The sequence below is a fragment of the Mastigoproctus giganteus genome, chromosome 3 (assembly GCF_048544385.1).
Source record: "Mastigoproctus giganteus isolate SK-2022 chromosome 3, ASM4854438v1, whole genome shotgun sequence".
NCBI lineage: Eukaryota > Metazoa > Arthropoda > Arachnida > Uropygi > Thelyphonidae > Mastigoproctus > Mastigoproctus giganteus.
The window spans coordinates 14,640,244-14,656,822 of record NC_143577.1 but is presented as its reverse complement, the minus strand read 5'-3'; the positions used below and the strand labels follow the sequence as shown (position 1 = coordinate 14,656,822).

Below are 16,579 nucleotides of genomic sequence, written 5' to 3'. Positions count from 1 at the left end.
AAAAAGCATATTTGTATCTTAATTTGGCAAATTATAACTTTAATATTATAAAATAAAAAAATATATAAATAACCAGGTGAAAAGAAAACTTACTGCAAAAAAAATATTACCTAAGTCTGTTAATCTGGCTGCATATTTGTGTCTCAACATTAAAGAAACTGGATGTAAAATCTTTTAATTGTAGATCATTACATACCATGGTTACAAAACAAATATTTTTAACACTGTTCATGACGAAACAGACATAAAACCAAACTTTTATAACCATAAAAATTCATCCAGAAATAAAGGAATCAGAAAAGAAAGCATATTAGTTTCTCATCCCTTCCCTTTGTTAAATGGAAATATTACAGTTTAAGTAACAAAGTCATTTTAACAATAAAATACTGCAAAAAAAAAAAAAAATATATATATATATCAAGATCCACTATGCTAAACTACCGTAAATGGGGAATACAATAACTTTCAACATTCAGGAATACACAAATTTCCTTTATAGCATTATTATGTTAGCACATTCTTAGTCCAAATCATTATGAGTTCTTTAATTTCATATCTCTTTACCTCTGTGTCAAATGTTAACTGTATGGCATAATAATCTAGGCAAGCAATATGATTCCCAGTAATCAATTTTTTCATGCTAACAAAATTGCCAGTATTTTTTTTTTCTCCCCCATTCTGTAACAGACACATGTATTACTGCTTTATCTATAACCCCAATATAAATCTCTACCACTTAAATATCTTAACCTTCTTAATCACTCCAATCGACTTATAGGCATGGTCTGGCACTTTAACCACTCAGCCAGGGTGGCCGAGTGGTTAAGGAGCCAGACCATGCCCACAAGTTGGTTGGAACGATTAGGAAATTCAAGTGGTTGACATTTATATTGGGATTACAGATAAAGCATTAATATAATTACCAGTATTTTTAAACAAGTGAGGACTAATAAAAAAAATAGCTGGTTTCCAAAATACTTATGTGGGATTTACTGATAAATTCAGGTTGCATCAACTCTAAGATGACTAATGCACAAATATATATGTGTGTATATATATATAGCAGTATACATACTCTTACAGACATTTATAATGAATTGGAATGGTTTTAAAGTGTTTCTAAAACAACCAATGATGAAATTGTAAAATAGATGACCAAAAGCTTCTGTTTCTTTATTCCCTTCAATTCATAATTACCACACACACAATTACAAACTAAACAAAAGCAATATTTCATAAACAAAGCTAAATCTCTAAAATTCACATGTCACTTATCCAAACGAATATTTTCATGTAGTTTGGGTGTAATAATAAACACCTTACTTAACATACTTTGTATCACCTGATCTTTATTTACTGCCACGGATTTATCCATTGAATCGATTTTCTTAATTCTTTCTTTCTCGATCATTGCTGCTATGTCATCACTGGATCCCATGTGCTGAATAAATATATTCAATGATAAAATTTTTGAGTCATGTATTAAAATCATACAGCACATAAAAAGGTCATGTAAATTAAAATACAGTAAGACCCCCGTATCAGCGGGGGATACGTTCCAAGACCTACTGTTGATGGCTGAAACCACAGATATAAACAAACACCCGCTGACCCCATATAAAACATGATTTTCTTGAACATACTAAAGTTTAATTTAGTATAATAAAGTTTAATTGATAAATTAAACACACAGTAAGACATTACCAACATTAAATATGGTAATAATAAAGTACAGCAGACTATCAATTTATTGGATTGGATTAACCGGGACACTTAAAGACTCCAAATAAAAAAAAAAAAAAAACCAACCAGAAATCATAAAATTCAAATAATAACTAGAATAGGTATAAACAGATATTTTGCAAGTTGCAAATAAGTGACAAGAACCGGCATTATAAGTCATCATTGGGAGATTAGTGTACCTATCACACTGGTGGGCAAAATTTAAGGACCAGTCAGGTTTTCACCTGCAGCTTCTCATAGGAGTGGTCTGGACATGGGAAAAGCATACCAAAGGAACCTCGTGAGGTACAGAAATGATCAAAGAAACAACACCAACACAACAACGGAAACAAAATGGTACAGCGGGACTTTATTCAAAAATGGCAACATAGCACTGGCTGCCATGATACAGATGCATCACTACCAAAGATTGAACAAAGGGAAGAGGTGGTCCTCAGTAGGAGATATGGCTACTCCTCATGTTGATGCAAGCTTTGCACCACCTGCACATACTTAGAACAATGGTGTTGATAAGTTCTTGCGGTAACATCCACCATTCCTCTGTCAGTGCCATCTTCCGATGGTGAACATTTTCTGGTGGGTGTGGATGTGCCACTAAGCATCTCCCCAGAGCATCCTATATGTGTTCGATGGGATTTAGATCGGCAGAATGGGCAGGCCAATCCATATGAACAATGTCCTCACTTTCCAAAAGCAGCTGCAGTGCAATGGGGTGTGGCATTATCAATAAACACGAACTCGGTACCAATGGCACCTGGGAACAGACGCACATGGGGCTAGGATTACCTCATTACAGTGGTGTGCACCGGTTACAGTGCCACCTTCCAGTATCTAGAGTTGTGTACGTTCATCCAAGATAATGCCTCCCCAGATGAGAACACCTCGACCGCCATATCGATCCCTTTCAGTGGTGTTTGTGGGATGATACAGTGTGCCAACCTTTCGCCAGATTAGCTGAAGTCCAGAATCGCTGCTGAGACTGAATCTACTTTCATCAGCAAAGAATACCCTAAGTTAAGATTTTGTTGTTGTAACCTTTAGAAATAGTGTTGGTCCTTAAGTTTTGCACATCACTGTATCTTGCAACCCCCGTTGTCTTCACACCTACCGTTCAAAACAAAAAAAAAAAAAAAAAAAAACAAAAGAGACCAAATGTTTAGTTTGATTTAGTGCGTATCATCAATTGTTATGTTCTTTCGCACCATAAAAGGACAAATTTTGTTTCGTTATTTATGTCAGGGATGCCGGAATTTTTTTTTATAGTAACTATTATTTATTTATTTATTTTTATTATTTTTCTTTTTTGTTTAGAAATCCCGAAAATGATTATGGGCAAACGCAAGAGTTGTGATTTCATTTAAACAATAACTTGAAATTATTCAAAAGTTTGAAAACAGTGCATCTGTTAAATCTCTAAAGAACCATTATAATGCTGGGGATCAAACCATATGCGATATTGTAAAAAATAAAGGGAAGCTATTTGATTTAAAATTGGCATCGTAAAAAATAAAGGGAAGCATTGTATTGGACACACTACAATGCTTCCCTTTATACGACAAAAAAAAAAAACGAAAGATTTTTCGTTTTTTTTCCGTGGTTAACCGCGAGTAACTGAATCAGCGGGTACAGGGGCACAACCGTACTACAAAATAACATTAGCCACAGATATTAAGTAATTATTTTCTTCCAATGCTGTAACGTATAAAAATGAAAGTGCAGCAGCACGTGTTTAAGTTAATCAAGATTCATGCCCATATGGTCACTAAATACAGTTAATAATTTCAATTAATAATAATATTATTGTCATATGACAGCTGTAAATGCCTCTGATCTGTGTAGTCATACAGGAATATAAAAAGAACAAATAAAATGGGGCCTCAGCCTTGCCAAACAGTACTCTTCAGGATCATATCCCTGCAGGCAGTAAGGGATTCTGTGGGTGATTCATTTGGTAAGAATGGGTGATTTGGTAAGAATAGCAAAAGAATGATGTCCATAACAGGATATGCTATGAAAATGTGAGTTACAAAACTTGAACACTAAGCACCTTTTGGAGGGTCTGATTGAGGCATATATACATATTGTGGGGTGGGGGGACAGAATGAATGGCTGAAATTTTCATATTAAAATGGGAAGCAAAAACCAGGAGGCATAAATATAAATTGAAGAAAACTTATACTGGACTAATATAAGATAATGAAACAATTATCGAGTGTTAGAGGATGACAGAATGACGTTATCAGTACTTTTTGGAGGCAAAACAGAGGATGATAAGAATAGATATAAGTTGCATGAACTTTTTTCCTTTTTTTGGCTGATGCAACAAAAGCCTGGCTACACTGTATATCTTTCAAGCCTTTACTAACTGAGGGCTACAGATCTTGGCAATTAGGTATCACAAAGGAGATCTAAACAAAGTTCATATGCTCTAAGAGGGGAAAGCAAAATTAATCAAGGAAAATTTTTTACACCATTAAATGATACAAAGCATCATTTAATACTGTGATGATATACATTTAAGGTTTTGAATGGATTAAGCAAGCTCAATACTGATGGCATTCTTCCTCTTGCTTAGACTACACACGGGAATAAATTAAATTGAAGGATGGATATGAAGAAATCTGCTTTCAGCCAGTGGGTGGTTGATTGTTGGAGCAAACTTCCATCTGTTGTTGTGGAAGTGGGTAATTTGAATAAATTCAAGGAAAAACTAGAAAGTTATTGGAAAGAATGGAAAGGTGATGTGGGAAGGGATTTTTTTTTTTTTTTTTTTTTTCTTGATGCTTTATAAGCTTGCTTTCTTGCATCATTTGCCACTACTAATACAGGTAGTTCCTGCTTTACGAGTGCCCGAGTTTACGTTTTTTTTTTTTTTTTTTCAAGTATCAACAAAATCAAAAATATGAACATTAATGCAAAAAATGAATGTTAAACATTCATAAATATTGCATTTCAAACCACGTGCATAGCTATACAATAGTGTACCCCGGTTTATGATATTAATCCATTCCAGAGACACCATCGTATCGTGAAAATATCGTAATGGGAACCCAATAACACTTGTTTTTTGGTAATTTGTTCCAGGACCTCCAAAGTTGAAATTTTCACTATATAACTCTTTGAAAGGTCGTTTTATAGTGTAAATTGTATTAGTTAGCAATTAAAATCATTAAAATGTACTACATTTTCATCGTTATCATATGTTCTGTTACAAGAACCAATTTTGAACAGCTTTGTGATATTTTTCTAAAGCACATTTCTGGAGGTCATGACCATAAAACAAAAACAATTTGCACTTTCGGGTTTATTGGGCTTTTCTGTTAGTGCAAGCAATTATAAACGGGTAGTAAACTCGAGGTTATTGCATTTGCAAAAATACAGATAGCTGGAATTGTATGGTTTTTTATATTATCATGGTGAAATGTGTTTCCCCTTTACTGAAATCTTCAATCATATAAAAAAAATAAATTCTTTTTTTTATGAAAAGAGACGATTATCTTGGAAATACACCTCCTGAAGCATTTCTGAAGAAGACAACTCCTTGTGCAACAAACCAACGAGTGTGCATTTAGTCGATGATGATGGTGAAGAATAAACATTCATTAACATTTGTAAGTCAAATAATTTCTCTATTATTATAATTTGCTTGATTTTACAGGCTACGTTTTCATTTCTTTGGATAAATCAATCATTGTTTACACAAACTAATTAGCTAACTAATTTCACTGTTGATAATGTAACCACTATTTTTAACATTATGTCTATGGGAAATAAATTCCCACTTTACGAGCGTATGCTAGGAATGAATTCATGTTTCGAGCTCAAAATAAACAGACTGACTATCAGTGTAGACCAAAAATGATTTTTTAAGTCTGCATATTAATTCAGTGGTATTTACTTAAGAAAATGCATTGTACATCAACATGATGTATGGTCACCAGGAACAACAATGGGATTCTATGTGGCCAAACAGTACGCTAGGGAGACAAAAGATATATCTTCTTGTTGAACAGTGAATATGCTTCTGGAATTTGAGTTGGGCAATGGTGATAGGGCTGAGAGATGGAGGTCAGTGAACATTCCATCATATCACAAATGCACTCAATGGTGTCAGAGCTGGTTAAACGTGCAGATCAAGGAAACATATCTACATTATATGAAGACACTTTGGAGTATGGGTAGGCAAGGAAACATATCTACATTATATGAAGACACTTTGGAGTATGGGTAGGCAAGGAAACATATCTACATTATATGAAGACACTTTGGAGTATGGGTAGGCAAGGAAACATATCTACATTATATGAAGACACTTTGGAGTATGGGTAGGCATTGTACTACTGGAAAATAGCATTTGAGACAGAACACAGAAACAGGAGAGGCACAGGTCTAGGAATGATTTCAACATATTCTTGCTGCCAGTATGTCAAACAACCAGAAGTGAACAGCTATTGTAACTGATGGTTCCCATACCATGATTCTGGGCATTGGCTCAGTTTGGTAAAACCTGAAGTGAGCAATAACTTCTGTCCCCAGCATGTCTCCAGATGTGTATATGGCCATCATTGGATTCTAAAAATAAACAGTTACAATTCTTGTTTCCAAGCAGCTCTCTTCCACTGTTGCTGAAGATGATGAGATGGGTCAGATGCAGACAAGGCATGGTAAGAATGCAGCCTTGCTACTCATGTTACTTGCTAATTGTGCCTTTCCAAAACAGGTGCAGATAGGGGATGGCATTTATGTTGGAAATTTGGTAGACTGGAGCATACTGATTTTCTTTCACGAGTTGGCACGTGTCTGAGTGCTTCCTACCCATTGTTGCCAACAGTACCCAACCAATCAGGCATTATGATTTGCAAAAACAATGATTTGGATATTGCCACTCCACTCCACCTTTGGTAACTCAATGATTCTATCCCTTTCAAAGTCTGCCATCTGTACATGACATTACCTTCTGCTCACAAATACCTTGGCAAATAGATACATCAGCAGGAATCTAAATGATGTTTATAAGGTTACAAGATGGTCATTTTCTCTCTCTCTCTCTCTCTCTCTCTCTCTCTCTCTCTCTCTTGTTTACCGAATACTTTTTAATTATATTTTTATATCACCTTTAGATTCTGGGTGGTAACAAACATGTTACCAAACTCCTACAGACTGACATGTCATCATATATGCCACAGTTGTACATGCAAATTTTTAAGGTAAATATTCCTTCTAGATGAAAAAATTTCACTGATGAGTAGTGTATATATAAGGGAAAAGATATATTAAAATAGACAAAAAATGCAAGCAGAGAAACATTTATAGTTTAAAAATTTTTCTGAATGATCTTGTAGTATTAAAAAACTATAGTTTAGTTTTATAATTTGGGAGAAAACTGAAGAAAAAAATTAAAGGATAAAACAGAAAGAATTTCTTTGTTGTGTTCTCTAAATCAGCATTTCCCAAACTGTGTTCCGCAGAACACTAGTGCTCCGTGAGATGTGAACAAGTGTCCTGTGAAAAATCGTAATTAACAATTAAAGAAATAAAATAAATAAATTTCGCATATTTGTAGCATACACCACTTTTGTATCATTATAATTTTAACTTTTTTTCGGTTAGTAATATACTAGTATAGGCTAATAATCAAATAGACTGTGGAACACTTTATTTTGACAGGCTTTTGCATAAAGAATTATGTGTAGAGGTAATGACATATACAAAAAAAGTATTTTTGTAAACGTCATTATGAATTTCGAAGAACAAAAAGAAAGATGGAGGAAATATGCTGAAGAACTTTATGAAGATTCAAGTACGTACACATGGAGGAATACGGCATTAGAAGACCAAGAAAACATGAAGGAAGAAATATCTAAAGATGAATTCAGCACAGCCTTAAAGTTTCTTAGCAATAATAAAGTGCCAGGAATTGACAACGTACCTGTGGGACTTTTAAAATACAGTGGAGAAAATCTGAAAAAAGCCTTATTTTAACTGATAAAGAAGATATATACATGGATGACCGTTGGCCGGAAGAATTCTGCGCATCAGTCATAATCCCCATACCCAAGAAGATGACACCAACAGTAAGCCAAGACTACAGAACTACGAGTCTTATTACCCAGTGCATCTAAGATTCTGCTGAAAGTTATCAAAGTCCATATGGAGAGTCATATTGAAAAATTTCTGGGTTAGTGTGGTTTTTGCAGAGGCAGATCGATGAGAGATTCCATTGGAATGCTGAGGGTGTTGGAAGAGAAATTGTATAACAGGGGAAGAAACCTCTGTGTATTTTGTGGTTATGTGAATGCGTTTCATAGAGTAATCTGGATAGAACTGTTTCCATTGTTTGAGAAAATTGGATGCAAGAAGAAAATTATAGGACTGATCTATGATTTATACAGAAGATAAAATGCGATAAGAGTGAGGGGAGAACTGACAGAAAAAGCTAAAGTTAAAAAGGGAGTAAGGCAGGGATGCTTACTTTCACCTGGATTGTTTGATGCTTTTGCAGAAGTGATAATAAAGGTGGCACTTGGGAATAAGAAGTGGGGGATTAAAATAGGTGAAGCGTACGTATAGGCTATTGACTTTGCAGACAAACAGGCCATACTAGCAGATTGCTCTGCTATGCTGCAAAAAAAGATCAGAAGAATAAATAAGAAAGTGCTGAAGTATGGAATGAAGATAAATGTGATGAAAACAAAGGCAATGACGATTGGTAAAAGGTCAATTCCCTTCCAAATGGAGATCGATGGAGTAAGAATAGAACAGCTAGATGACTTGTGTACAGAAAGGATAGGAAGGGAGGAAGGGTTATGCTGTTAATTATCAAAATCAAAAGAAGTGCATCCAGTTGATATAGATGGACAGTGCACTGTTGTGTTTGACATAAGCACTGCGAAAGCAAAAATAAGAGTAGGAGTGTGTTATTGGCCTAATGACTCAAATGAGTACAATGAACAATTGTACAGAGAAACAGAGGTGGCTAGTAAATCAGAATGTCTTATAATGGGGGATTTTAACTTCCAAGATATTGACTGGAACTTGTGGGTTGGTCACTCGCACACTAGTAAGACTTTTGTGGATTCATTGGATGATTGTTTCCTGGAGCAGCATGTTCGAGAGGCAACCAGAGAGGGTAATACTCTTGATCTGGTTATCAGCAGTGATCATTCGTGTATTAAGAATTTGCAGATAAAGGAACCTCTAGGTGGCAGTGATCACAGTGTACTGATGTGGGATTTATTTAAAGATATAATTACCATCAGGGGTAAAGGAAAGGGTTTTTGCTTCCTTAAAGGTAACTACAGTGGTCTTAGACAGTTTTTAAATTCTGTACAGTGGGATCAACTGATGTTAAAACAGTAAATTCTAAGTGAGAAGCATCCAAGGAATTAATCATGGAAACTACTAAAAGTTTCATACCTATTAAGAAATACTGTTCGAGGTTTAGGCCTAAATGGTTGTCAAATGAACTAATGACTTGTGGCAGAGAAGAAAAATGCATGGGATGCATATAAATTATCAGGCAACACAGAAGCCTATGGCAGATATAAGCCAGTCTGTAAATCAAGTCACAAAGGAGGTTAGGCAGGCGAAGGCAGATTACAAGAAATCTTTGGCAAAGGATGCTAAGAAAAACAGCAAGGATTTCTTTACTTATATAAACTCTAAAAGGAAGGGGATGAATCTGATTTCTCCACTTGATATCGATGGTTCGACTGTTGATGATCCTGCTCAAACACAAAACAAACTGAATGAGTATTTTGCATCTATATTCACACATGAGGAGTATAAGGATTGAAAATGCCAGAAGGTTATCAAATTGTAGCAGGGCTTAATGATTTTGTAATAATTGAGAGCAAAGTGGAGGGAGCATCCTTGGACTCAGGGGAGGTCTCACGGACTGGAGATGTGCAAATGTATCCCCAATTCACAAAGGGGGATCGAAGGGTGAAACGAGTAATTACAGACCTGTGAGTTTAACTTCTGTTCCGGGTAAAAATGGAGTCACTGGTTAAAGATGCATTGCAGGATCATCTAGACAAGACTGCAGCGATAATTCAGACACAGCATGGGTTTGTTAACGGAAAGTCTTGTGACAAATTTGATTGGATATTATGATGTGGTTACAAAGGAACTGGATGCAAAAAATAATTTTGATATCATATACTTGGATTTCAGGAAACCTTTTGACACTGTTGTGCATGGAAGACTACTGTACAAATTGGAGCAGAATGGTATTAAGAGTAAGTTGCTACAATGGATAAAAGGATAGTTGAGTGGGAGAAGACTGAGGGTGGTAATCAATGGGTGCTGCTCTTCATGGACTAATGTTATTAGTGGAGTCCCACAGGGTTCAGCATTGGGTCCACTGTTGTTTTGTATATTTATCAATGATATTGATGAAGGTATATCAAGCTTAGTGTCGAAGTTTGCAGATGATACAAAGGTTGGCAGGGTTGTTGATAACAGCAATGGCAGTGTGCTACTGCAACAGGATCTAGAAAATTTGGGAAGATGGGCTGAGAAGTGGCAACTGAAGTTTAACATTGACAAATGCAAAATACTGCATATGGGTAGAAGTAACCTCAGAGGAACGTACCAACTATGTGGTACTACACTTAAGTGGTAGAAAATGAAAAAGACCTGGGAGTAATTGTGCAGTCAGATATGAAGTTTTCTGAGCAATGCAGACAGGCTGCCAGAGCAGGTCATGGAGTTTTGTCAATGATACAGGAATTTTGCTAGAAGGGAAAAGGAGATGATTATCCCTTTGTAGAAGGCAATGGTTAGGCTACGTCTTGAGTACTTCATACAGGTCTGATTAGGAAGGATGTAGATTGAGCGTGTACAGAGAAGGGCAACAAGATTGGTGAGGGGAATGAAGGGATCCTCTTATCAAGAGAGGCTTAAGTTCTACAAATTGCAGCAGCTGGAGACTAGGCACCTGCAAGGTGATCTGATCGAAGTGTATAAGGCCTTGAATGGGTTGAGCACGCTGAATTCTGATGGGATTCCTCCACTTGTTCAGATTACGAACTTAAGGGGGCATAAATTCAAATTGAGGAAAGACATGTAGAATAAATGTGAGGAAATTTGCCTCTGGCCAGTGGGTGGTTAATTGCTGGAACAAACTTCCATCTGTCATTGTGGAAGTTGATAGGTTAAATAAATTTAAGGAGGAACTGGGCAAACATTTAGAGGGAATGGTTGTGTGAATTTTTTTTTTTTTGGCTGATGCTGCATAAGTTCATATGCTTGCTTTCTTGCATCACATGCCACTACTACTACTCCTTTAGGTATTTCAGGCAGTTATTTGCACAGGACATGTCAAACTGAGATTCAAACCAGAATTGCAATGGCAAAACAATCTTTCAAGAATAAACTGTTGTTGATTACACAGATGTCACAGAAAATTAGGAAGAAAATAATGACATGTATCTGGACAGTGGCACTATATGCAGCAGAGACATGGATTCTTACAAAGAAAGACAAAAAGAGACTTGAGGCCTTCGAGATGTGGCGCTGGCGCAGAATGGAAAAAATTAAATGACCTGAAAGAGTGTCAAATGTGGAAGTATTAAGACGTGTAGAACAAAGGAAAATTTTAGGTAGAACTGCTACTTCATACTCCTTAAACTGCCTCTCTATTTCTTTACGTATCTTGAGAATTTCTGCCTGGGCTTCCTCCTTGGCTTCCTTTAAACAAAGTGCTTTGACTATAGATTTATACAAAATTATAACTACATTACAATAATAAATCTTGCTATACAAGGTAAGCATAATCATGTTTTATTTATCATTAAGATTAACTAGACTCAAATGGGTTGGCCATGTGATTCGACATGGTGGTTTGCTTCTGGATGACATGGAGGGGATGGTAGAGGGAAAATGCCCAAGGGGAAGACAAAAAAATACCTTCATTGGGACGTTGCTGGATGCAGCAGGTCTTTAAAATTATGAGGAACTAAAACAAACAGCACAGGAGAGACAAAGGTGGAGACAGCTCATCAGAAGGATTGACCAGTCACAAGACAGAATTACTGATGATGACCCAAAATTATAAAACTACACATGACTGTTTTATCTAATATACTATTAGGTCAATTGTTATTGTGGTGCTAATAATATCCACATTTACAATAGCAGTTAGTTATTTGCAAAAATGCATCAATTACCTAATTTCATATTTAAAAATCCATTCATTAAATTTTCATTAACATCACAGAACAATTTTGATAATGAATAATAGATTAAGTAATTGTTTTTATTTTCAGGAAAAGGGAAAGCATTTATTTTATAAAAATCATATCATTATTAATCCAACTACACAATAGTGGTCATCTTGACCACTTTTTTAGCACTTTTAAACTGTAAAACTACTCTATCTCCCAAATGGAAATGGCGATATCCTTCAAGGAAGTATATTCTCAATATCTCTATAAAAACTTAAAAAATCTCTTTTGAACAGGAGCAAAAGAAATAATAAAAAGAAATGCAAGGTGGAACACTGGCTGAATTTCAATGTGTACAAATAAAAAAAAAGAAGCAATTACACTTTAAAATTATATATATTAGAATTTTATATATTAGACTGCCTTTCAGAGTAAATTCTAGTAAAGGAAAGAATTATTATCACAAGTGTCCAAGTGAATAAAGCTAAAAGAAATGAAAGAAACTGGTATAGTCATAATAATACTGTTACTTACTGCTGCTTCATACTCCTTAAACTGCCTCTCTCTCTCTTCACGTATCTTGAGAATTTCTGCCTGGGCTTCCTCCTTGGCTTCCTTTAAACGAAGTGCTTTGCCTATAGATTTATACAAAATTATAACTAATTACAATAATAAATCTTAGTAAAAAAGGCCTACGTGCTCTGGATTCATTACGAAAATTTATTTTGTTTCACAGAGCAAACTGGAATTATAATTAATAAGCTTTCGGCTGGGAGGCAGCCTTCTTCAGATTGAATACATGAATGGCAGTCGGAATAGAGATGTGCACTGCCAGGATGGTGCGTGAGGCGCGTGGTTAATTGTTTGTTGATGTTTGTGGCTGTGACATATGGTGGTGACGTGGCCAGCGTTTGTCTATGGATAGAATTACTGCCTCTGTGATGGGGTTAACTTGGCAACCACTGTTCCTGTTCAGGGAGGCATCCGAGCATTTTATATTTAACGATTCCAACCAGGTGCGCTTTAGGTAATGGTGGGACCTGTCCACAACCACGACATCGCGGTGTGGGTCGATGTCGTGGCGGGTTGTCCAGACATGCTCGGCGATAGCTCAGTGTTCTACATCTGCCAAACGGATCGCCCTTTTATGTTCTGAGAGATGTTTCTCGAGTCGACGTCCAGTCTCTCCAAAGTAGCAGCTGGTGCAGTCACGGCAAGAGATGCGATAGACCAAACCGCTCTGTAGAAGAGTGGGGACGGGTGTCTTTACGTTGGAGATAAGAGAACGCAGTTTCTTGCCTGGGAGTTGGATGCATTTTATCCCATATGATTTCAGGATTCTACCGATCTGTTGTGACAGGTTGGGGTAGTATGGGATAAATGCCCTCGTGGATGACCCGTCACTGTTGGCGTTGCTGTTGGTCGTCGCGTGCCAGTAGATCACACCTGTCAAGGACGTCGATGGGATAGCCACACTTCGTAAGGTCTACTTTGACTCTGGTGATCTCTTTGCATCTCTCATCTGCGGAGCTGGAGTGTGCCCAGTTTGCTCTGTGAAACAAAATAAATTTTCGTAATAATAAATCTTGCTATACAAGGTAAGCATAATCATCTTTTATTTATCATTAAATGTTTGGTATAATGATTAGTAATTATTACTGGCACCCAAGTCTCTTAATGCTGTCTAAGAATTAAGTAAAAAGAGTCAAAGACATATTTGTAGCACCAACCAAATAAACCAAATTTATCTGTTCTCAATATGGATGAGTCCAGAAGAGTTCACACATTCATTATGACTGCAAACATACTGAATTAAGGGATGGCTGAGTTTTCCATGTCACAGTTTACAATGGGCTATACATTTTTAGTGGCAGCATGTGGGCTCAAACCCACAAACTCCTTATTTGTACACACTAACCTGCATCACAGCCCATCCCTCTAATAAAAATATAATTTTTAAATTTTTGGGAACCTCTATGTTCTTCAGTGTGTACCAGTACTATTATGCAACTTAAAAAAAAAAAAAAAAAAAAACCCTAAAATGGACTTAGCTGAATCACAAACTAAACACAAGGAGGGAATACAGAGGTCTCCTGAAGGATTTCAGTGTTGATGATATGGAGATTTCACAGCTAAATGATCTTATCCAGAGTAGCACCGTAACTGACTTTGGAAGAAGGGTCGGGGAAATTCACTTGAATATTATACTGATGCACCCAGATAGTAGTGTTGAAAGAGAATTTGAAACACCTCTACATGAAGAAAGCTTCAAAAGTGATGCTTCAAAAAATTTCCTTGGTCTCTTTTTCTTAGTTACCTCTACAAAAAATGTACAGGACTTAAAAAAAGGGTGCAAGGAAGGAAAACCAAAACAGAAAACAGATGGCAGGTGTAGGGGTGACGTGAAGAATCAAGTTGTTGTTGTTTTGGTTTTTAGGAGCATTAGCAACTAAGGCCATATTACTCCGGGAATATGCGGTGGTCATTCCCTTGACCTTTCCGCATCCTCCGTATTTGGTGGTGACGGGCTCGAACCCCGGTCTAATCAAGAAGCGTGTGCTATGCACTGCTGCTCCTTCTCACCTGGCTACGGAGGTGTCAAAAGAAGAATCAAGTCACAGCTGGTAAAACTCCTGGAAAAGAGAAGCTTGGTGATGATGGGAAGGATAAGATTAGGTTAATGCAAGTAACAGATAAGGACTGGGAATATGTCTGAGGCAGCAAAATGGATATTTGGTATTTGGTATGTTGAGGGTCTGGTGGCTCCTGGGATTTCTCCCATCTCCGCGGTGTTCTCTGTGTTGAGTGACAGTACCCTTTCAAGCCAGAGATTTAAAGTGTGCGGATTGTGTATAGTGTAGTCTGTTGTGCCCATTGTTTATCTGGCTTATTGGCCATCGGGCCCCTGATGGGACCTGACGTTGCCCGTACCACGCCATGTGGAGGCTAGCCAGGTGTTACCAGTAAGGAATCAGTACTCTGGCAGGTCCTGCCACCTACTTTCCTCAGATTTCAGTGGCTAAGACCTAAAAAAAAAAAAAAAAAAAAAAAACATTGCTTTAATTGCTGTTGGTGCTTTTGTTTGGTCATAGAGATTTGCCTTAAGAGCGAGAAGAGATTGTACGCTGGATGAGTTTTATTTTTTGGCCGAAAAGGGTCGGGCAAGCAATTTTGGTGTAATTACAATTTTGACATGTGAGGCTGTGCGCTGTGAAGGTAGACAGATTTGGGTGGGGAGAAGGAAGGCTGGAGGGCAGAAAAAGAAGAAAGGGACCGATAAAGAAGGTGGCCCCCAAATGTTCAGTGAGCATGCCCATGCCACACCAGAGGGAAAGAGGAGGGGACAGGGGTGTCCCCTCCTCTCCCTGCAATGCAATAAAATCGAGTTTACTACCCATTTATAATGAATTGCAATAACAGAAAAACCCAATAACCCAGAAAGTGCAAATTGTTCTTATTGTTTTATGGTAGTCTTCTTCTTCAAGAGGTGTGTTTCCATTTACAATGGGTTTCCTCAGCCTTCAAGTTATTTTTTTGGTAGGATTTTTTCCTCCCCATGAAGTGCAGTTCAAGGTATCTTGGTCAGTTAAGCCTCGAGCTATCATGCACTCCCGTACTCCATTCATCCATGTCCTCCTAGGTCTTCCTCTTCTCCTCCTTCCAGGAGGTATCCATTCCAGGATAGCCTTTGGATAGTAGTGACCTCCAGAAATGTGCTTTAGTAAAATGTGAGCTCATGTGGTATGATAATAGCGAGTTTTTGCCTTAACCATGTGAAGTTCTTTTCAGAAAATTTAATTTTGACTGTTATCATGGTGCTGACTAAGAGAATAAGTGACAGCAGTACTAGTAAATCTATCAAAAAAAGGAAAGAGATCGAGTTGGATCAGAAAATTAAAATAATAAGGATATATGAAAATGGACAAACATTAACAAGCATCTCGGGGAATTCAGATTTGTCAGTAGCAACGATGAACACGATAATAAAGGAGAAAGACAGAATACAAGAAGCGTTGAAGGGATCGGTACCAAGGAAGTCAACTATAACAACCAAAGCTACAAAACATAGCAGTTTTTACAATACTAACATGTGTTTTTTCTTCCTTTTATGTTTTCTTTTCTTATGTGCCACTCTGGCTACTTCACCACTGTCCCCAGATAAAGTTTTTAATTGAACTAATTAAAAATATAACTATTTTTCTTCATTCTTCTGAGGATATTATGTGGGTTTTGTAATTTTGGCATATCAGGGATATAATAGCAATATTTTATTAGTCATTCCCGAGTTAAGTAAGAAGTCCTGGAAAGTATCACTTACATATGTCGGGGACTTGCTGTATTTTTGGATTAACCAGGAAATTTTTTTTACCATCCATCCCGGCAAATCGAGAGTCTACTCTACTTGCACATACACTAATGCTAGGAGCATTGTAAATAAATTTGATGAATTTGAAGTACTGATTAAGTCGTTGAATGCAGACATTCCAGGAATAGCAGAGATATGGTGTTGCTCAAACATAAGTGATGCTGAATTTGAATATGGGGAGTACAAGGTATACACCAAGGACAGACAGGCTAGGAGAGGTGGAAGGGTTGTGCTCTTAGTTAAGAATAATATTAAATCTAAGGCAGTGCATCCAGTTGATTTGGGTGACAAGTACAACATT

General features: G+C 36.8%; 1 protein-coding gene across 1 annotated transcript in view; it reads right to left on the bottom strand.

Moving 5' to 3' along the window:
- Positions 1-477: 477 nt before the first annotated feature.
- The window catches only part of Vha13 (V-type proton ATPase subunit Vha13), a 37,871-nt gene continuing 21,769 nt past the window's right edge, over positions 478-16,579 (bottom strand). Inside the window, exons 2-3 of the mRNA XM_090370061.1 lie at positions 12,447-12,547; positions 478-1,441 (exon numbers count right to left, since the gene is read on the bottom strand). Of these exons, the coding sequence (XP_090226187.1) occupies positions 1,268-1,441; positions 12,447-12,547 (275 nt within the window). The 3' untranslated portion in view covers positions 478-1,267. The remainder of the gene's footprint in view (positions 1,442-12,446; positions 12,548-16,579) is intronic.